Genomic DNA, 21978 nt, shown 5'->3' with positions numbered 1-21978 from the left:
TAATACAGGGAAACCGTGTAAAAAGTTGAACGCGATATTTAGAATTCATCGGTGGGAATAAATATCCAACGACAGAGCCAACGAGGAAGAATCGGGTTTAAATTCGAGCAACGGCGGAGAGCCCCGTTTTACAGAATAATTCACAGGCTACCTCGACGGTCCAATTTACGGAACGAGCAAAGTTGCAATTCGTCGCAACGGAACTGTTCACGCAAATTAACACCGACGTTTAACGATACAAGTTGGCTGGAACGTAGCAACAAAACTAAGAGGTAAAACGGTGTCTCGAACGAGGCACCACGTAACGGCGTACAACTCGCGTGGAACGTATCAAAAGGGAATAACAGAATAGGAAGGGGCAATGGGAACGACGTCGAAACTCTCGATGGAGTCAGCGAGCACAACGCGAAGACGGTCGCGGAGCCAGAGGCAACAAGAGAGATCATTTGAGGAAGATGTAACGCGAAACCGTCTACTCGCTACGGCTCATAAAACAGCGCGTTTTATGCTGATGGGGCCCGCGTCTTGGAGACATTGCCACGAAGAAAAGAAGAGGAAAGAAAGGACCTGAAAAGGTAAGGGAATACGGGACAGGGAGAGGGGGGGACAGGGCGATGGAAGGGCGGCTAAACAGGCACCGACGGCCAAGCGAAAAAACGATATAGGCCGACGAGGAGTCGTTCCTCTCGAGATGATTTTGGCATCGGAGCCAAATGCAAACGGCAGGTGTTATCCCGTGCGAGATTGTTCGTTTTCACGGACGAATCTCGTTCGATCCTTCGCGTCGATCCGTTCTCCCGTCGCCAGCATTTCCCGCTCGATTGTGCTGGAACTGATCGGGGGAGGGAAATATGACCCTACGTGCCATTGGACGCCGTCGTTTGGCTGGCAACGAGCTTGCAATTTTAAAACGGCCCTCCAAAAATCCTCGTCCGTGCTGTCCGTGCGCGAACTACTTACAAGGAACACTAGCTAAATCCGCTTCTTTCCACGCAGAGACGCATACTCCTTTAACCAGTCAGCTGTGGCGACCTCTTTTCAGAGATTCAACGATTCTAAACATATTGAAATTTACGAATATATGTTAGTTTTCGCTAGAATTACAATTTAATAGTCGCCAAACACAGCTAACTGATTGATATACTGTTAAATTTGTAATCTCAATAGTTCAGCTTCGTAACAGTATGATGCTTGAGTATTACGTAACATGTCTTTTATTATTGGTAAAGTTTGAAATAGAATTACCAACGATTCTTATAGTAATGTAGACTTTTTCCAAATACCAATAACTGATTTTGCGTTTGTCTACGAGTGGAGATGCAACACAAAAAGCGTAGTCTGCAACCAAAATAATTGTAATCGTTAAACAGAACTTCAATCTGCAGTACGAATCACGATACAGGATTCGTTGAACGTTTGCGCGACAGATCTACGTGCTTAAACCGCCGAGAGATATATTCCGTACTCAGCAACGTAGAACAAACTTGGTTAGCGCTAATGCTGGGTTTAAATACCAGTTCTCAGCAACATCATCAAAGCTTTCAACTTTGTTGACAAATGATAGCACTCGATGAAAATTTAACCAACCTGCCAGAGCTCCTCGCTTCGCTGGAAAATCGAAAGCTGGGATTAAATCGGTTAAATTTCGTCTCAAACTGGAGATCCATTACTTGGGGATTCAAGATAGTTATAAATTTGCAACTACTCTTGTTCGATTGCGGAACTGCGTTTATAACTCATGGCCCATTTTTGTTTCAGATAATCCGGTTCGCGTTAACCTGATCAGATTTTGAGTGGCGACAGTGTCGATTGGCGATTCATTAGCTCGAAAGGTTTCGGGTCAGATGATCGAAGAATATTTGCAACGCCAACAAGCTATCTATGAGTGGAGATATCCAACCAATACTATTCAACTTGGTTCGATTGTACTTCTCACCGACGAACGCTATCCACCATCTAAGTGGCCATTAGCCCCGGTCGCTGAACTCCCATCCAGGTTCGGATAGGCTCACCAGGGTCGTCACTCTTCGTACCGCTATATCAACATACAGAACGATCAATTGGCAAATTGTGTCCACATCCAAGTTGATACATCTACGATGCGCCTAGAATCATTGACACATTAATCTTTCCTAACGTTAAGTTAGCTATTGCCTCCGACGTTAATTCTTAATAAACGCAGGCTTACATTATTTCTTGGATGTTTATACATTTATGAATTCGTTAGAATTGCGGGGGTCCTACCTTAATCGCCGGGATATTGGGTGGTCGATCGAAGAGCGTATACAATCGAGCGCTTGCGAGAGAGTCAAGAACGTAGCCCTCTGATGGCGAGTACGGGAGGCAATGGACCTCCATAGAATCGTTTAACGTTTCCATAAGAAAACGTTACGCGTTACGATTGTATTGCTTTTAATCGTTAAATATCCAAGTATCGCTTCTTACGTTTGGCACTGTCGCTGACGCGTGGCGAACGGAAAGTTTAATGTCGGTGATTCGCGCCCTACGCGAGCGCTTAACGCGTTAACGACCGCGAAAATAAAAGTACGAGTAAATAAAATTGCATCGCGAAAGTTTTCCAGCGAGCCGCGCGTATTAAACTCGAAAACGTTCGCGCGCCGGCGGCTGGCTCGCCGGACAACGTAATCGCGGACTGAAATTAATCACCTTTACGGGCCGGGGCGGTTTAAAAAGTCCTCGAAAACTGCCCGGTCATCCCGCGCGCGCCGACACTTAAGCGTAACGTTCTTATTCGCGACGCTATTTCACCGTCCCGGGCGGCAAAAAAGGAAAGAGGAGCCAGGATTTCGAGTTAATTGCGATGTATCTGCGCGTAGGCATCGAAATACAAAAAAAAAAAGAAAAAGTACACACAGAGAGCCGCCCGGTAGGATGAAATTAAGTGGATTAGTACTCTAATGGCGAGACGGCGGTAAACTGAAATAAATATGGTGCTCGCGTGGAAAGAGGGTGAATGTAATTATGCGACTAAGCACTTAGTAATTTTGCAACGAGAGAAAAAAAGGTAAAAAGGGGGGAAGGAGGGGGAAGGAGAAACGGAAAGTTAAAAGTTAGCGAGTATCTCGATCTCGTTACGAACCGATGCGGATACTTTTAGGCAATCGTTTCGCGAGGCCTTCCCTTTTCGTCGATTCCCTTTTCCGAATACAATTGAATACCATCGCCGGGGAGAAATAAATTCGCGATAGCGAAGGGAAATGAGGATCGCAAAGGTCGGTGGGGTGGGGCCACAAAGGAACAAGGACGAGCCGTTAAAAGTTGAAGACGCGTTTGCGCGAAACTGTTTCATTGTAATAGCCAAAGTTCTCGGCCGCCGGTGCTCCTCGGTCTGGCCTTTATTATTTTATATTTCGCGGCACCGCAGCGGTCGCTGCGTCGCTCGAAGATAACAGAAATTATACCCTACGTTTCAAAGTGAAACAACCGTTAGCGACGACGAGAAACTTTAATTCCCGACGATACCACACCCCCGGACCGATCTCATCTTCGCGACCATCAGGCTCCCTCGACGCGCCTAATTTCGGTGGGCTGGCTTCGTCCTCCATCCAAATTTCTTCGAGGAGATACTGCACGCAAACAGGTCGTGTGTCGTGAAATTTGCAACATACCAATGTAATTGAGAGTTGATCGAGCGCTTGCGAGAGGAACTGTCCCTCTGATGGCGACTACCGGAGGCGATGGACCCCACACCAACGTCTTCCCGCGCTTCTGGAAATTACAGAAAAGAGTCAGAAATAAAATCAGAGAGTGAAATGAACTACCAATGTCCACTCTACCAAATCCTTAATTTATTAATGAGAAAAATGATACTACGCTTCATTTTGTTCTTTAAACGTTCTTCGTTCCGTTTGGTTTCTTCTTTCACTTTGTATGGTCTCGAAGACGCGCCACGGTTGCACGATTGGTATCGACGGCGATATTGTCTTCCCGGAAAATCTATTTTCTAGTAATCCAATGTGCTCCTCGATGTTCGTTCGAATCGTCTCGGTAAGCAGTTGAGACAGAAACGAGAAAAATTTTATTCGTACAGCAGGTGATAAATAAAATCAAACGTACATCGATTCGTTCACGACGTTTATTCGATGAAGCAGTTACTTTCCATTAAGAAAATAAATTTGATAGTACGAAATGCTACGATAAATTTTAGTTTACTTGGTTTTCAATTAATTTGGTCCAGCAGTCAACGCTTTAACTATGCTCGATGACTCGATGCGTCGTACGAAAACAATTCGGTTGAAATTCGGACGTAATCCTATTAAAACTTTTAATGGAATTACCAACGGCGTTAATAAGTCGACGTTCCTTCCCAGTCCCTTTCTATTTCGTTCGTAATCGTTCTGAATTTTTGTTAACAAATTAATCGCGACAGCCTGTTGTGCCCGCGCGCAATTTCTAACAATTTACTAAGCAAAGATTTCGCCTCCTTTCTCGCCAGATAAAATAACCTCCGCGCGGAATTGTGAAAACAGGAATTTCTACTGTATTTACGCCGCACTGGCCACAATGAAACCAACGAAATACCGTCGGAGGACAGTGTATAAACTTGGTTCCGCGGCTACGAAACAAGAACAAACCAGTTTTTTTTTTCGTTACCGTTTCCTTGGCTTAATTTACGACGAAACGCGAAAAAAGTTTTGCAAAAGCAACAATTCGCAAACGTTTGTGAAATTAAATTTAATTCGAACGTCTATGGCTCTCGATACGTACAATCTAATTAGACTATTCGTAAATGTACATTAAAATTACAGCAAACTGGCCGAAAATGGATTCGTGGGGCGCGATAAGTTGCTCGTTCCTGTTCCGATCACGATCAGAAATTGGTTTTCGCTGACCATGGTGATCGAACGGCGCTTCAATTATCCAAACAGAAACACGGACGCGAGCCATCAAAATTTCATGCCCGCGAGGAAAACCCCGTGATACGCCGTCGCGATCCAGAAACCCGGTACTCCTGTAATATGCATGCACGCTTTGCAATTCCAGGCCCGGTTGGTATCGTCGAATGTTTTCCCAGCGCGTTTTCCCCGTTAGGGTCGGTTAGTTACAGACTGATACCGTAGGTACAAGCGCGTCTTCCTCCGACATCCACCTAAACACGCACGAGTGCGTTCGACGCACGTGTAACGTACCGGTCGCGGGATACACGCATGTACGATCGTATATAATATAGTGGATCTGCGTCCTCTGTAATGTAATCATGGCTGACACAATTAATCACTGGACCATCCAACCCCGGCGAACCATTAGCGATCGGGACACTCAGGTTCACGGGGGGTTGCGTTTCGCATCTCCATGCGTTTCCCGCTGAAAATGCATTGTACTCGTGCGCGAAATACAGATACGTACACCCCTGGCTTTCGCAATATTTGGGTACCATTTGCTCGATGAAAAATTGATCTGAGTCGTTTCACACCGAAGGAATTAAATTCCTCTATCTACTTCGTTAAAAAATTATTAAAAAATTAAATTAAAACATTTCAAATCATTCTGGAAAAATTATTTTCGGCTACGGGGGTCAATTACAATCATTTTTAGCGAACAGACATACCTCCAAAATCCTACGCACATTCGAGAAAAAAAATTCGAGTAAGTGGCTAAAAAAAAATTATTTCTAGTTGCGGGGGTCAATTGCAATCATTTTTGGTGAATAGACATACCCTCGAAATCCTACACAGTTTCGAGAAAAAAATTCAATAATAAGTGGACAAACTTTTCGACAAAGTTTAAACATTTCAAATAGTTCTAAAAAAATTATTTTTAGTTGCAGGAGTCAATTACAATCATTTTTGGTGAATAGACATACCCCCGAAATCCTACGCACTTTCGAGAAAAAAATTCCTTACCGAAAATCTAACGTGACGTCGAGCGCTCGCGAGAGGAACGGTTCGTCTGGCGGCGAATACGAGAAGCGATGGACCCCATAACGCTTTTCACGACGAGAAAAGATAAGCCAATTTTATTTCGACGCGTGAATAGTCGCATCGCGCTTCTTTATTGTTTCCGTTTGACTATGCATGATATTGTTTTCCGTTCCATGGCGGCGAATATAACGGAGGCGAGCTTATATTGTAGAAAACCGGGAGAAAGAACCGACGATAAAACGAAATACAGGGAACGCGTGACGCGACTAAGCCTTGAAGAAATTGGAAAAGTGCGAATACTGTAAGAGAAAGGTTATTCTAATAGGAAAGTCGCTAGGAGATTAAACAAGAATTTGTGAAATTTACTAACTTTAAAAAATGGAAGATATTAATTTGAACTTTGGTAGACGATGGTTCAGAGAAAGTAACAATTTAATCAAGCGTCGAAAATGGCCGACTGTAACGAGTCTTGCACGCACACAAGTAAAAGAAACGACGATGCTCGTTAGACGGTTTTCATTCATCTCCCTCGAGGTCCGCGCGAACGATTAATTGGTGCCACTGTTTCTCGTCAGTTTATTATACGACGAAGACGACGCCTCCATCGATCCCTTAACGGCTGATTGGCTCCGATATCGTGAAATCTAGTTCACGGTTGCGTGGCCGCTCACGGATAATATTAACCGGAATGCGGTACCGATGTTAAAAGCGATGGCCGATCGATGGGGGCGAAGAAGTATCGCGGACATCGCGCAACAGAGTTGATTAACTTTCGCGTAACTCGAGAGACCTTCGATAGAGACCTTTATCGCGTACCATGGAAGAACTACCGGCCAGTGATTAATTATTCAGGGCTCGCGAAAGTTTTCTCATTTTTTCTTGAAAAGATTTTTTCTCGTGAACTTGGGACGCGGCGCGAACGGTCGCTTTAACTGACTCGCAGCGACGGTGAACGACTAAATTTCGACGAGTCCGATCGCGGCCCGGCGCAATCTCAGCCGCATTGAAACTAATTTTCCGGCACAATTACCCGAAGTTCATTTTATTCTTATCGGCGAACGGGGAAGTTCCGCGAAAGGAGCCGGGGGATTTTAAATTTCGCGTTCCCCGGAGAATTGAATTACAACCGACTTGCGAGCTCCTCCTAAGTTCCGACGTTCTATCGCGCTCCGTCTACGTTAATTACGAGGTAATGCATGCAAAGCTCCGTACGAGCGTGAAAATCGCGAGCGTTAAGTACGCGAAGTAGGACCGTGACGTCGAACGTGGAAACAAGGGACAGGATATGGCCCATTGGCCACGTAGCCGGAAAAGATGGGGGAGTAAAGAAGAGAGCAATAATACGGGGATACTTGGAAAACGGCCAAAGTGTCAGCCGTAATGTTATATGTAGTCGTTACGTGGAACATCCTAGACGTACGTCGTGCGAATGAACGCTTTATTCTCTGACACTGTGTACGCGTACACGCGCCCCTTCGCGATGCAAAAGCACGCCGAGCTTTTACGTTTCGTCGAGGAAATCGAAGAGTAGCCGTGGCTGTTCACTCCTCGTCGATCGTTGCCATCGTGCTCGTCCTCCGTCTATCCTCCGTGCAATGTGGATATGAACAGTATCTTGTCGCCGGGGCACAATTTGTAACTTCCTTCGCCCTGCAAAATTTTTATAAGATCGTTAAAACGTTATCGAAACACGGTAAAGAAGGGACGATGAGAAGCGGTGCGCGTAACTATGGTTATCTGGCGTCACCTCCCGTACCCGCCAACAGAGGGCTACGCTCTTAACTCTCTCGCAAGTGCTCGACCAACCACTTATTCCTATATATACATTTCCCGTCCACTAGCAGGCCCTTTCCTTTTCTACCCCCTTACGAAATAAATCTAATCCATCTGCTTTAATTCGATTCTATAAACGACGCCCACGTTACGAACGACACGACGAATTTTTGTCGAATCGCGAAGGGGAACACGATACGAGCCTGAAAACTTGCGAGCCCGCAGCCGGGGACGGTTGCTCTCCCTCTTAATTTACGAGTCGAAAACGACGAAAAACCGAGAGCAAGAGGGACCCAGGACACGGGAAAAGGACATCGTGCGCGTAAGCTCGCGGCACCGCAAACGGAGAGGGGAATGGAAAGAAGAAAGGACAAGGAGCCAGGGCAGTCGAAGCATACGAGAGAAGCTTCGAGAAACGTTGGTATTATCATAATAATGGCTGAAGCCATCATCTTTGCCGCGTCTGCTTCCCTTTGCCCTCCCACGCCCCCTCCCCTCCCCCCCCTGCTGCAACAACCGCTTCTCTCGAGGCTCTTTCTCCTCGAGGGTGCTTCAGGAAGCACATCCTAATAGCACCTCGCGTTTTGTACATTTACAAATTTAAAATGATAATTTCGCCGTGGGTGTGGCGTGCCTTTGGGTCATTTGCGCCGTTTCACGACCGCGTTCGAGGTCGTTCTCTTATTTCTCCGACCTCGACGGCGGGTGTTACGGTAACTACACCCATAGGTCGATTATGCGACCCGCGAAAAAACCTCGCGACGAGATACTTCCATCGGACGTTTGTCAGATGTCGGGCGCAGATGTTGGCCCGCGATTACGCTGAACGCGTTATTGCCTTTCGGAGATGAAACGAACCTGGATGATGCTCTTTCGTGTCCGCAAAGGATTATACGCTTTTAACCCCACGGCGACGGAGAACGCGATTCGCTTTGTTCGCAGACCCTGAACAAAACAAAATCACTACCGAACAGTCATCCCCCGCCTCGTCGCGTCTCTTCCAATTTTCTCTCATTTTCTCTGATTAAGCGAGTACTTAACAGAACTATACGCGAAGATCGATGGAACTTTGATTCCTTCTACCACTCTCTTTGGATCTTCACACCGAGCAATCTCTTCGCGGTGGGACATGGTAATTGGTATTGTGTGCTCGCGACAAAGGAATTGTTCGTCCGGATAATACCAAATTAATTGACAACGAACTTAAAATGGACTTCTTATAGTATACAAAGCAGTTATACTCTGAAAATATGAACATACGAAACTTAGAATATTTGAATGAAGCGTAAGTACAACAGGACCTCGATTAACAGAGTTTCGATATACCTTTTTACGTGTATCTATATTTAGTATTTTTCCATCAAAGGTTACAAGCAATTCTACAAACCATAAACCAAGGTATTCTAGAAACAATAAAAGGAAATTGTGGCACTGCTTTGTTGCGGGTAGGAACTTGGGAAATTCGTAGGACAGAAAAGGAAAGAAGGGGGTAGTGCGTTTCGCCTCTAGAATCCCCCATTAAAATTTTTCCCAGGGGTGGCCGAACACCCTGTATAGAAACCGAGGGGTTGGTCGAGCGCTTGTGAGAGCGCGACCCCTCTGGTGGCGAGCACGGAAGGCGGCGCCACAAAATCATAAACATAATTTGCTAATTTTTACTCAGTAATAATTACTTTATAAATGCACTGAAATCTATTAACATAAAAAATACTTTTACGCGAGTGCTAATGCACGAAATAATTAATATTTGTTCTGGTTTATACATAGAGAGCGAAATGTGTTTCGTAATAATAAATGATTCATTTTTCACGAAAAATGCATTCCAAATTATTTCCTTCTCGGACTGTTTGTTCTCTGTTTAAGCTGGTTAATCGAGATCCTACTGTATAATATTTCAATAAATTCATTTTTAGTAACAAGAACCCATTTATTTCCAGCCAAAGAGGAAGAACTAAAAATATCAAGATAATTCATGAGACAAATAAAGAGATATTAAACTTTAAAATGTAGTTTGATTATTCCTCCCTTGGAATACAAAATGTTAGGTTATGATATGACAACAGACATGGCTAGAAAAATTTTAAAAAGCTGCTAGGGTAACTTACTTTTGAAAATATTCACAATTCATTGCACTCTGGTACTACCTTAATACAAACTATAAGAAAGAATAGCAACAATATTTTCTTTTATTGTTACAATATCTTCCGAGACTGAAAGGATAAATGATATGTAGAATATTTTGTAGGGCTGTTTGTTTTAATTCTTGCCGCCAATAGCGCCATAATATTATTCCACGTTTAAATGATAATGATAGAATTAATATTGAAATGATAAGGAAACTCTAGAGTTCTAACGTTCCACGAATCGTATGAAGCATTTTTCCAATATTTGTTAAAAGTATTCAATACTTCGTCTCTGATACGAATAATGTTTCACTTACCAACAACTCCCAGTCAGTGTCATTCACGAGAACTAAGATTCCTGGTCGCCTGCACGCACAAAACAATATATATACGTTCACATAGTGATAAAATCAAATATGTTTAAGCAAAAATACATGTCAGTCGTTGCAATACGAATTTATAGTAAGTTTAGTACAAATTTCGTAGTCTATCGAACAAAGAATCTGTTGAAACTGAAACGTGCTGCCATCCCATGTAGCACTCCCGCACTTTTCAAAGAGTCGCCATCTTAACTTTTCACACAGTCGAATTAGCAAGTGCGAATTAGCACAACATACCGTATTGTGTTGGTGGTGCACACACGTGTCAGTGTAAACTTTACGCATGTCAAAGAAAATATTTCTTTCCGGTGCAACATTTCAAACGGTTACTTAAAATGTTTATAACATTGGTATAAAATTATCAAACGAGCTTACAACTTACACGGTATTCCCTTGTAAAAAAAGTTCCGGTCGCTCTTTTAAGAGGTTATCTTTTATCCAAAAGAGTAGCTTCTGTATCGTCCCTATAAAATTTTCCATGATAAACTAAAACACACGATCAAGAAATATTCATTCAACTTACATTCGTTACCAGGTAAGTTCGTCTCGTGTTTTTTCTTCTTATCGAAAAGTAGTTCCGCCCCACCCCTAGAATTATTTAGCGGTTGATTTATTAGATCAAATACAACTGCATAGAAAGTTAGGTTATGTATCAGAGTTTCAATGTTACCCGAATTCAATGGTTACGGGAATTCCACTATTTTCAGAAGACATATTTTTTTAATTGCGCCTGAATATGTTACTATAACAAATTATTAGCTACCGGCCTCTAATTACAATAAACAATCATTCACCGCGCATAGAAACAATGTGAGTGACATTGTGGCTCGATTCCACGTTCCTTTGACGCAGACAGTCAGTAGTGTACAATGCATACGCACTAAAGTATCAATTTCATTGTTCAAAATTTGATAAAAATATCATATTTCATATCGAGTACTTTGATGTTTCTTTTTTTTTTTTAAATTTTTGTTCCATTTTACAAGAGCATGCGCATAAGTTGTAATAATCGACATACCTGTATTCCTATTGTCGCTAGATAAAAAGTGATAAATCTTGTATTAAACCATAAAGCGAATATCACAAATACATTAACAGCATTACGAACGAAAATAAATAATGTTGAAAGTATATATTACGAATGAAAATGTAACGTAAAATATAGAGCAAGTGCCCCTTATATACAACTTGAAATACATCCCTGTATATTCGCGGGTCATTAGTCCCGCAATAATTATGTATTTAATTGCGACGCAAATATTGCACTTTCGTCTATAGCAATTAGTTATATTTTATATTTTGTTTAAAAAAGTTTGGGTATGTTTAAATAAACGCGCAATAAAAAAGATTGGTAAAGATGTAGAATGTATGAACGAACCGAAATGCAGGTACCATCAGCGGCAACCGTAATGGCGGTCGATGAGAAAGTATGATCGCACGCGTTAAATACTATGAAAACTGAATAGTGCACAGTCAATAGATATTTGCATAATTTTAAAGTTCTTGTAGTCGTAGACTTCCGTGTAATCGTAATATTTGTAGTGTTCAATATCAACTTGAACAATGTCGGAAGAGAACGAGCATACTTCGGAAGAAACCGATACAGAAATGAATGCGGGAAACCACACTAATGAACAATCGAAAAGTGGAGCAAGCATATTAAACAATGAAACTGAAGAACCTATGTTAGAAGATGAAGAAATGCCAACGTATATCAGTGTATCGAGTCCGTCAAGGCGCGAAGATGCAAATGTCAATAATACGAAACAACACAACACAATACCTATGGAGGAGGACCACAGTCGAAGTCCTTATCCCAGTGATGATCAAGGAGGAGGCAGTATTTATGTATTATCCTCGGGAGAAGAAAGTAATCATCTCTATAATGATGATGAAGATGATGAATATGGGGATAGCGACGGTAAGTAATGAACAAAAGTATTATTTGACTGTGCAACAATATTTAAGATACTGATTATTATTATAATCGTAGATATGGATGAAATGGATCTTGAAAATGACCGTCGAAATATAATGTTGGAGGATGAGGAAGACGAAGAAGAAGAAGAGGAGGAGGATGATGAAAATCCTTTAAGATTGTATAATGATGATGATGAAGACGCAAATACAGAATATGATCAAGAATGCTTTGATAGAGCTTCTGATGATTTTATTTTAAACAACAGATTAAAACAACACCATAAAGAGCGAAGCTTGTCGTTACAAGACTTAAGTTTTTCTAAGAACAATGATCTATATAACAAAAAAAGGTTTAGTTTAAATAATAGTAGACAAAATTATTTAAATTTGCATCACAATCCTATTACATATCCTGTTGTGCATAAAAAACAAACAATGCCACCTAAATATCAACATGTTGAAAGCAAAGTAAAACGATATATTAAGGATATAAAAGAACAAAATAGAAAGTCAATGGAAAAACGTATGAAAGAACAAGAATATGTAACGATCAAAAAGCACAGAGAAAATGAAAGTAAGAATAATCTTTGTTTTATTAGAATTTGGGTACTCAGATTTGGAAGATACGTTTGCTAAATATTGTAGATACCTACATATTAAAGCACATTTGTTGAAAGATGAATGAAATCTAGAATAAAATTGAATAATCTTCTATACATCTGTATAACCAAATTCTAAAATTATTAATAAATAACAAATAAGAAATAAATTTTGTTTGCTATTTACAGATAATGACACTGATCCGTTAAAACCAGCAGTAATTAACAAAGTCATAAAAGATTATGCAGAAAAGGCTATTAAAGATTTGCAACGCGAGGAAAATGAAAATAATAAAGATGATAATCCAGTTCGTAATACAGCGCAAGTAGTAGAAAACGGTGATAATAACAAAATTGATATTAGAATACTTGAAAGCCAAGCTACACATATTCAAAAGGATACTGAAATAAACAAATGCAGCAGTGTTCACAATGAGAAACGTGCACAAAATTGTGATGACAAATTAACAAAGCAAAATGGTTCCATAGATATTAAAACACATCATATTGAATATCAAAACATGCCTGATCAGAATGTAAAATTGAATAGCATAGACCAACCATCTTTAGTTAATGGTCATCAGGAAGCACCTACACTTCTCAATTTACGTACTTTAAGTTATGAAGAGTATATGCATGGTACTTCCAATACTGGACAAAACAGGATTCAAGAAAAGGCAAATGAACCTGAAGTGTACAATGAAGTAGAGATGATGAATGTGCAAGAAATGGAAAACAGTAACACAAGTTGCCCACTAAAGATCGAGAATGTCAAAAGTATCAGAACAGCACAGGATGTATCGGAAAATTTAAATATTGCAAAAGTAAGTAAAATAGAGGGAACAAATGCAGAAAATATTGAAATAATTCAACTTAAAGCTCAATTTAAAGCTCAACTTTCTCAAAGAGATGCACAGTTCAATAATTTACAAAATGTTTATCACAAAACGTTAGCAGAAAACATAAAAATGAAACAAGAATTAGATGCCCTTAAAAAATCATTAGCTAACTATGAAAGCAAAGAGAGGGCATGTAAAACGAAAATTGCGTCCGTGCAAACTGAAACTGTTGTAGAACCTACAATCGTACCAAAAGTAACTGTAACTACGGGAGAAACAAGTAATAAAATATCCAGTAGTAGCGTTGCATCTACGATAAGTTCTATCGATCATTGGGCAGAGAGTGCTGGTAGTCCAGCTGTATCTATTAAACCACCTGATCTGACACCAATCCTTAATTCTGATGATAGCATGGTACTCACTGACGGTACCCCAAGAAAATTAGAAAATCCATTGTCCCGAGCATTTATTACTTCGTCTCGAATATTGCAGACTCTTTCCAATATAGCACAAGGTAAAACCAGAGTTGAAAGCCCTTTAGTAAAAAATTCCAAGAAACGAACGAACGACAATTCAACAAACCAATTATTAAATTTGGACTGCAATTCTCCGATTCACACTTCAAGTTCGAAAAAACGAAAAGCGACAGATATGCTTGGTACTTCCGCTACTATTCAGCCACATAAAATACCTCACACAATCATTGAATCAGAGAAGACGTGTAATTCTGACACGATCAATACGGAATTTAAATATCCAGAGGTACATTCAAGTATTAAAATAGATCAACAACAAAGTAAATCCATTAATAAAAATGTTGACGTTTCTACATCTAAAGAAAATCAAGTAGAAGAAAATAATGATAAAGATGAAAGTGTAAAATGTTTCGTATATAGGGAAGACAATAATAGCATAAAGAGAAGTTTCTTAATTCAAGCGGAAGATCCGTTAAAGGATAAATCAGGTACTGAGAATCATATTCAAGAATGTGGTCCATATTTACTGGGTAACCTTGAAATAAGAATGTCTGAAATAAATGGCACAATCAGCGTTTGGGGTAAAGAAATCGGTGAAAAAATTACGAATGATAGTGAAGATGATATGGGAGTGTGTGTAAAATCGGTTGAAAATAAAACGTGTTCTTGTTGGCAGAAAACACCACACAGTAGATTTAATGGCAGCCCGCTCGCGTGTTCGACTAGTAGCAAACAGATCCCATTCAAATTCAATAGATCTAACGTTTCTCAATGTTGTCACTATTTAACACCAAATTCAGTAAAATCATCTTCCTTAGTAAATGATGTAAGTGATAAAAGATACGCGGGTAATGCTTTCTCTCCAAATACGTGCAACCCTTCTGGTGGAGAATGCGATTCCGCGAAACATCGTAAGGAATGGCCGACGTGTAAAAATATCACGAATTTACAAGACAAATTACATTCCTGTAATATACATCATACAGAACGCGCAGATAAAGAATGTAACTGCGGCTCATATCATGAAACACGAACACATGACGATAATCCCACTCCTAGTAAAGATAAATATCACATTAAAGGAAATCGAAGAAATTCGTACAGAAATATGTTCTCGCCTGGATCAAATGGTCATTCACATGAAAATGTTATGAATACCTCTGCTGAAGTAAGCGAAATAATTTGCAAGTACAATAAAACGTATCGAAATCCTCAAAATATAGCGGATAATATCCCGCACTCATCGAAATGTTGCAGTGTCATTAAAGACACTTCTTATATGCATAAAACCTCTTTGAACAACACGCATAATCATGATTGTTCGGAAAGACAAACATATAATCGTAGCCCTTCCAATGAGGGCGAAGACGACCTTTTAATTCCCGCCAAACGATCTAATGAAACTGCCGAAGTAAGATAATAAAAACTAAATCTATCTAATAAATGTATTAGGAATATTTGTATGCCGTTTTAATACCTATATTTGCTGTACATAGACACGGCAACGAAGATTAAGCGGCAAAAGAGTACGAGGAATTCTTATGGATCTTTTAAGAGGATGTGGAGATTGTCGCAGTACAGGTACTAATGGCGCGAGTAAAAACCTCCAACACAATGGACTCTCGTGTGTAACAAACGTTCCTCCCCAAACTAAAATCTCTCGGTGCCCTACGCCCGAACCATCATGCTCGAATACAACACAATGTAATGAAAGGTAACTTCTTTTTTTTTCATATTGTCGTTAAAGTCTGACACGCGAAATACATTTTCAAAAATTATTTACAGATGCTGTCATGCATATGCACGACGAATCGAGTCTCAACTGGAAGAATTCCGTATGGAAATGGAAAGAGTACGATCGCGATCGGATGCAATCCTCGATATGCTCAATATGCTTCACTCTGTCGATATGAACTAATGGAACTAATACGACTTTTAAATAAGTGCTTTTTCCTTGTACAGGTCATTACTTTAATTTTTTTAAGTCAAGATATACGCACTATCATGAATTTCCTTATTTACCTCTTCTACTTCATTGCATATAAAAATTACATGAACAATTTATTAAATAAAGTACATATACGTCGAAAGAGGAAATTGTTATATTGTACCGGATGCTTTGTTTTATATTATAATAATTTCATTTTGACAATTTATCTATACCAGAATGGCCACGAACAACATACAAAACAGTTGTCATCTATACAATTTTTGTCATGTTTCGGGTAGATAAAACGACTTACGCAAATGCACGATAATACAATTTTCAACTTATTAGACAAATTTCGACGCGAATAAGACACTGATTAACTTTCTGTTAATAATTGCAGTCACAGGAATCAAATCCTGGCCCAGCCTCTCCAGGTAAGACACCAGGTGGAACTTCACCTTGTCCATGGAAGATGTTGCTATAAGATGTTTTCAAATAATTTACATGACCCTGTAATGATCTTATGCGACCTTGAGCCTGCTCAAATGCTTCATTTAGATTATTTATTTGACCCTGCATCTTCTGCCGGATCTATAAAGTGCAACGTAACATATGAGCTATAGTCAACATTTAAAGTACTTACATAGAGCTTCATCCTTTTAACAATGGGTTTACTTCGTCTCTATCTTTTTGTGCGGCCCTTGCGGTAGCTCTGCATTGTGCTAATTGTCTTTCCATTTCCGCAATTTGATCTTGCATCGATCTTCTTATAGTCTCGCATCTCTCTTTTGTTCTCGCAACCTGTCTTGCGGAATCCTCTCGAACCTTCAAAAGAAATAGTGCATTGATATCGCTCGAGACTTCGTAAAGATAAACAACAACATACCTGTTCAAGCATTGCTGTTAATTGAGTAACTTCGTGCATCTTTTCATCAATGCGTTTTTGTAACTGTGCCTCGTGTTCTTCAAATCTGGCAAGTGTATTTTTCATACGTTCATTTTCATGCCGTAACTCGGAATTTCTCTTTTCCAATTCGTCGAACCGTCCTGATCCAGTACCTCTTTCATCCTGCAAATCGTATCTTATTCTAAGATTCTTATAATAAATCGTGTACAAGCGGAATTTTTTGATTGTTCTCGTTGGCACGAATGACCCGTGCTGGAGTAATTTTGTTCAGTTGGTAGAAGTGTGTGATTAGGGAGACATGGTTTCTGTGTTAATAAAAAAGACGTTTAATATCTAGAGGGTGTCCCGTAAATGGTGTAAGAGCCGGTAATGTGGAGTAGCTGAGACGATTTTGAACAACAATTTCCTTTGTAAAAATGTCGGATGGGGCTTCGTTTTTTAATTATTAACGAAAAACACTGACGAATCACGGCGCGCGCCATCCGAACTAAGAGAGCCACTGTGTCGGGTAAGTAGCAAGATATGCATCGAAGATACGTCGAAGAACGAATACAAATAATTAAAAATACTACCACTGCAACTATTACCTCTGCAAATTGGATAAATCAGCCAGCTAAATCGAATTTATTAATTATTTGTATTCGCTAATTCCAAGGAAGAAGGAATAAAATGTGGGAAGATGCTCTCGGAATTTTCAGGAAATTTTTTTCTAGAAAATGCGTAGGATTTCGGGGGTATGTGTAATGACCAAACATGATTGTAATTGACTCCCGCATCCAAATATAATTTTTCCAAAACAATTTGAAATTTTTTAATTTTGTCGAAAAATTCGTCCACCTTCTCGAATTTTTTTCTCGAAAGCACGTAGGAATTCGAGGGTGTGTCTATTCGCCAAAGATGATTGTAATTGACCCCCGCAACCGAAAATAATTTTTCCAAAACGATTTGAAATTTTTGAATTTAATTATTAATAACTTGTTAACAAAGCCTCAGTCGAGAAATTTATATTCTTGATTTTCGTCTTATTTTGGCCTCTAGAATCTCCCATTAAAATTTTTCCCAGGGGTGGCCGAACACCCTGTATAATGTACGTGCGCGTGCAACGCTTAGAAAATCCAACAGTTCTGTAGCACAAATAGACAGTAACCTGGAGTGATTGATACTCGCTGCGTAGAACATCCAATTGATTTTGCAAAGTTTGCATTTTATCTTTGCACCCTATAAGCTCCCGCGAAAGGTCCTCGCAGTTTCTTTCGGCGACCAGACGCATCTGTTGCGCTTCCTGCAGCTTCACTTGCGTTTGTTTCAGAAGATCCGGTAACGGTGCGAGTTCAGCGAGCTTCTCTTGGAACTGATTCTGTCCCGAAAACCAATAAAACGTTTACTTACAGATAAACATACACACACAATTGATTACGTACTTTAACTCGACCAATTTCTAACGTCACGTTTTCGTTCATTCGCGCATTATCCATCTCCATGAGATCGAGTTGCCGGCGTTGTTCTTCGACTTGTTGTTGCGCCTATTTTTTTTATTTGTCATTTTCATATTACACCTACATAAGAACTTTGAAAGATTAAGTGTTGATAGCATAAACCTGTAAATATTTATTACGATAATCCTCGAGCTGAACAGATTGATCTTGAATCAAAGATCGCAATTCTTCGAGTTCATCTTGCGATTCTCGAAAACGTTGTTTAATCACGATCAATTGTTGTTCCTGTTCAACCATTTGTTCCTTGAAACCTATCGTTAAATAAATTGTAATTAGTTACCAAGGTTTAAATCTGATGAAATTCAAAATAATCACCTTCGTATTTTCCTTTTTCAGATTCGATAGCCTTTAAACGCTCTTGAGCGTCTATCAGCTTAATATCCAATTTCTCCTTTTCTTCAATGGCTTCGCGTGTTTGTTGCTTCATTTTTTCTGCATCTGTTCTTAAACACGAAACCTCGCATAATTTGTTTTTGTAATCATCCTGAAGACGTGCGTATTGCTCGCGAAGATCACGTAACTGTTGCTGAGGACACGTGCTAGCGCCCTTTCATTAAATATATAGTTTAATAGATGTTGAAACTTCCTACTGAAATTCAGTCTTACCATAGGTGCATTTATACAAGGACCAGTACAGGTTGAAGAAGGTGCGGGTGGCATCTGTATACGATTTAAAATATATAATTTTATAGGGGCTCAAAAACCCTGAAGTGAATCGAAATGTCTACATTATACTGTACATAATTTAGTAAGAGCCGCCACGTTCGATTACCAGCTACTTTATGCAAAATCTTATATGAAATAATCATATTTTATATATGATCCGCCGTGAACTTTCAGTGATAAATTACGCACAGAATAATGTCACATTTTATATGGTTAAAAAAAAAAAAAGACGTGCTGAAATCTTTATAAAAATATGTTTATTTCATACAAAATTTTGGCGATGTTTGACATTTCTTTATCTTAGCTAAAAGCTATCGATCTCGATCTCCCAAGGCATAACAATTTTTATGAAAAGTGGTGTGCCGATCAATTAATTCATTGCGTAGGTTTGCACGTTGAAATTGACCAAGATATTGTACGGATACCTTTGCAAGAGGTACGGGAGGTGGTGGTAGAATTGGTACAGGCGGTACATAAGGCGGGGAACTCAAAGATGGAAGGTTCATAGGTGGTGGAGGACAACAACCACATGGTGCGCAAGGACCGGTGCATTTCAACAACTTACGTTGTTGCTCCAGTTGCTGACGTTCACGTTGCACGTTAGCAAGTTCCATTTGCATGTTGCGTACTTCGCATTCTATACTACCTAATTGTTGTTCCTGAAATTGTTATCAGTACGTAAGCATATAAACTTGAAACAAAACTCGGTTGTATCTTAAAGATGTACTATCTGTTTGCTATTGGTGTTATAGTTTGCAAGTTGGTTCTCCAGTTCCGCAGGGCACGTTCCTCTGGGTGGGGGTCCCGGGCACGGTGGTTTAGCAGCGGCAGGACTCCGGCAACACATTTCGTCGATTTGCGAAGAAACGCTGCTTTCGTTACAAACTCTTGTTCTCGACGCGCCACCCGCGAGTCTGGGTGAATCTGCATTAAACATTAACAGCGAAACGACACATATTTGTAAAATTTGTCGATCGTTCGGACAGTGATAACAGTAATTGACCTAGAGACAATGTGACTTACCTCCACTAGGCAAAACTGTTCGACTATTCTGCGTCACTGAAACATAATTAACGAGGCAATTGTAACTCGTTATCGAATAATTATGAACTAGTCATCGAATTCAACAGATATATACCGCATACGGAATTGCCGTACGGTGACAAAGTGTCAGCAAATTGTGGCTGAAGGCAACACTTGCACGGACAGTAATCGTCTTCCTGCTGCACCGTAGTGGTGTACGAAAACGAACGATAAGGCGACGGGCTTGATGTTGGAGACAGATTTCCACCTGGACAGGTGTAACAACAAGGACTGGTGATTCGTTGATTCAAGCAAGTTAATTGGCGAGTCAATTCCGAGTTTTCCTTCACGATTATTCGCATTTCAGCTTGTAGCCCGCATACCTTCCTCTGCAGGCTCTCGACCGCAGAATCCTTCTCCAGTAATGCTTCTTCTAATTTATATCTATATACCGGATACAGTAACTTTTATCAAAGACGCGAGATCTCTTGGCTTATGTCAACATAGTTAATTTTGCCGACGATAAAGATTGCGCAATCGTTGTTGTTAGGGAAACTGATTTTCACTTTTCTTCCCATTGACTATCTATTATTTCTTGCCGTATACCGGATGTTCGAAAAGAAACTTACTTGCCGCCTTCGAGCTGCGCGTTTTCTAGTACCAATTTTTCTTGCATGGTTAACGATTCCGTTAACTTCCCCGTCAGATTCTGTAGCGATCTGTCTTTGCCTCGTTTTTTGCTGTCCGCCACGACGATTTTTGGAATTTCGTCTTCGGTGTATCCGCATACGATCACTCTCGGAAGTCTAATTAAAGAAAATAAAAAAAATTAAACGGAGATAGGATTCGTGAAATATAAATAAACGGCGTTGATAACGTACTTGTCTTCCGGATAATCTATTTGAGGCAAATCAAAAAGATCTTCGGGCCTCTCTTTCGGCATTTTTACATCTTGTTTATCGAATGCATCCACCGAACGATCTATTTCATGTTTAACGCCAATTTCCACTTCTTCTTCGGCGATAAGCTGCAATTCAGGTAATGACTCACTCATTCAACGTGCCAGCAATATTTTCTTCGTGTTTTACACGTTTTAACAGTTATTATGTACCCCGCTAGGCTTCGTATGCGGATACGGTAGCATATCGAACATTTTGGAAAAGGTGCCGCTCGAGAAATCGGTCAAGCCTATCGATCGTTGTAACTTCCGTGTTATTTGCTCAAATTCCGCCAGCTTCGTCATGACTTCCTCCTGCTTGGTTTGAATCATTAGCGTGTCTTCTTCCGTTAAATTCTTTTTCTGTGATAGGAATCGCCGACATCAAAAAGAGACACTCGAAAATTCGACAAATCCCGAAGGATATATTTCACGAGGCATTACCACGGTGAGCTCAGCTATCTCAAGTTTTAATTGTTCGATCTCCTTTGCGAGCCTAGCGCAATGTTCATCGGCTTTCTTTATTTCTTCCAACACAACGGGATCGGTTATAGGAGACGAACTCAATATGGACTCTACTCTACCACCAGGTTTGATCGGAACACCTGACCAAAGCATGTTTACCAAAATTTAAGATAAGTAATTAACATTTTATATAGATCTTACAGTTACTCGAACTTAAATGTTGTATTCTCTTCCTTTTCAGATATTATAACTCTATTGCAATTGTCGGTAAAAAATGTGCGTTAAAATTGTTGCACCTTGACCAACGTTAGGAGGAAGCGGATATTCTAGAGGCTGTCCTTCTTCAGGCATGTCTGTAACCGCATTTTCCGTATCTTCTTTAGGAACTTCTTCGGTAACTTCTTCGGTAACTTCTTCAGGAGCTTCTTCAGGAACTTCTTCGGGAGCTACCTCAGGAACATCTTCGAAATCTTCCTCAGCTACTTCTTCTATCGCGTCCCCCTCGTTTTCAGCCATGCTGAAATTAGGTCGATTTAGCGGCAAAAGTAGCGTTGATATTACC

The 21978-nt window shown here is 40.2% G+C and overlaps 3 protein-coding genes across 5 annotated transcripts; 1 reads left to right on the top strand and 2 right to left on the bottom strand.

Annotated features, from left to right (window-relative positions):
* Positions 1 to 2990: 2990 nt before the first annotated feature.
* On the bottom strand, positions 2991 to 10992 carry Urm1 (Ubiquitin-related modifier 1). Of its 2 annotated transcripts, XR_013079810.1 has the most exons (6): positions 10829 to 10992; positions 10682 to 10746; positions 10541 to 10622; positions 10096 to 10144; positions 7303 to 7532; positions 2991 to 3726 (listed from the first exon to the last, which is right to left on the bottom strand). XR_013079810.1 is itself a non-coding variant. In XM_076766417.1 (5 exons), exons 1-5 carry the CDS (start codon positions 10870 to 10872, stop codon positions 7464 to 7466), a joined length of 309 nt encoding a protein of 102 aa, XP_076622532.1. In that variant the 5' UTR covers positions 10873 to 10992; the 3' UTR covers positions 5752 to 7463. The 2 variants fall into 2 exon arrangements, 1 of the variants encoding a protein (XP_076622532.1); XM_076766417.1 differs by lacking the exon at positions 2991 to 3726 and having other exon boundaries at positions 5752 to 7532.
* LOC143342468 (uncharacterized) lies at positions 10205 to 16306 on the top strand. Of its 2 annotated transcripts, XM_076766384.1 has the most exons (6): positions 10205 to 10693; positions 11701 to 12079; positions 12152 to 12652; positions 12867 to 15403; positions 15489 to 15706; positions 15778 to 16306. In XM_076766384.1, exons 2-6 carry the CDS (start codon positions 11722 to 11724, stop codon positions 15908 to 15910), a joined length of 3747 nt encoding a protein of 1248 aa, XP_076622499.1. In that variant the 5' UTR covers positions 10205 to 10693; positions 11701 to 11721; the 3' UTR covers positions 15911 to 16306. The 2 variants fall into 2 exon arrangements, with proteins under 2 accessions (XP_076622499.1, XP_076622498.1); XM_076766383.1 differs by having other exon boundaries at positions 10206 to 12079.
* Positions 16024 to 21839, bottom strand: LOC143342482 (uncharacterized). The gene is made up of 16 exons (XM_076766418.1): positions 21713 to 21839; positions 21396 to 21556; positions 21126 to 21314; positions 20896 to 21041; positions 20644 to 20820; positions 20130 to 20458; positions 20015 to 20050; positions 19719 to 19915; positions 19456 to 19650; positions 18641 to 18872; positions 18428 to 18576; positions 18251 to 18352; positions 17977 to 18186; positions 16809 to 16991; positions 16598 to 16747; positions 16024 to 16513 (listed from the first exon to the last, which is right to left on the bottom strand). Exons 1-16 carry the CDS (start codon positions 21765 to 21767, stop codon positions 16310 to 16312), a joined length of 2715 nt encoding a protein of 904 aa, XP_076622533.1. The 5' UTR covers positions 21768 to 21839; the 3' UTR covers positions 16024 to 16309.
* Between the last annotated feature and the right edge of the window lie 139 nt (positions 21840 to 21978).

This window comes from Colletes latitarsis, chromosome 6, assembly GCF_051014445.1.
Source record: "Colletes latitarsis isolate SP2378_abdomen chromosome 6, iyColLati1, whole genome shotgun sequence".
Classification (NCBI taxonomy): domain Eukaryota; kingdom Metazoa; phylum Arthropoda; class Insecta; order Hymenoptera; family Colletidae; genus Colletes; species Colletes latitarsis.
This window is presented reverse-complemented; position numbering and strand designations above follow the sequence as displayed.

Bases quoted from the DNA above. Each gene is read 5' to 3' on its own strand.
- LOC143342468 (XM_076766384.1), top strand. From the start codon at position 11,722: ATGTCGGAAGAGAACGAGCATACTTCGGAAGAAACCGATACAGAAATG. The intron at 15,404-15,488 runs GTAAGATAATAA...TGCTGTACATAG, and splicing joins GATCTAATGAAACTGCCGAA to ACACGGCAACGAAGATTAAG. The intron at 15,707-15,777 runs GTAACTTCTTTT...AATTATTTACAG, and splicing joins ACAACACAATGTAATGAAAG to ATGCTGTCATGCATATGCAC.
- LOC143342482 (XM_076766418.1), bottom strand. From the start codon at position 21,767: ATGCCTGAAGAAGGACAGCCTCTAGAATATCCGCTTCCTCCTAACGTT. The intron at 21,315-21,395 runs GTAATGCCTCGT...TTCCTATCACAG, and splicing joins AGATAGCTGAGCTCACCGTG to AAAAAGAATTTAACGGAAGA. The intron at 19,651-19,718 runs GTACATCTTTAA...TAACAATTTCAG, and splicing joins ACACCAATAGCAAACAGATA to GAACAACAATTAGGTAGTAT.
- Urm1 (XM_076766417.1), bottom strand. From the start codon at position 10,872: ATGTCTTCTGAAAATAGTGGAATTCCCGTAACCATTGAATTCGG. The intron at 10,747-10,828 runs GTAACATTGAAA...AAATAATTCTAG, and splicing joins CCCGTAACCATTGAATTCGG to GGGTGGGGCGGAACTACTTT. The intron at 10,145-10,540 runs GTAAGTTGTAAG...TTGTGCGTGCAG, and splicing joins TTTTTACAAGGGAATACCGT to GCGACCAGGAATCTTAGTTC.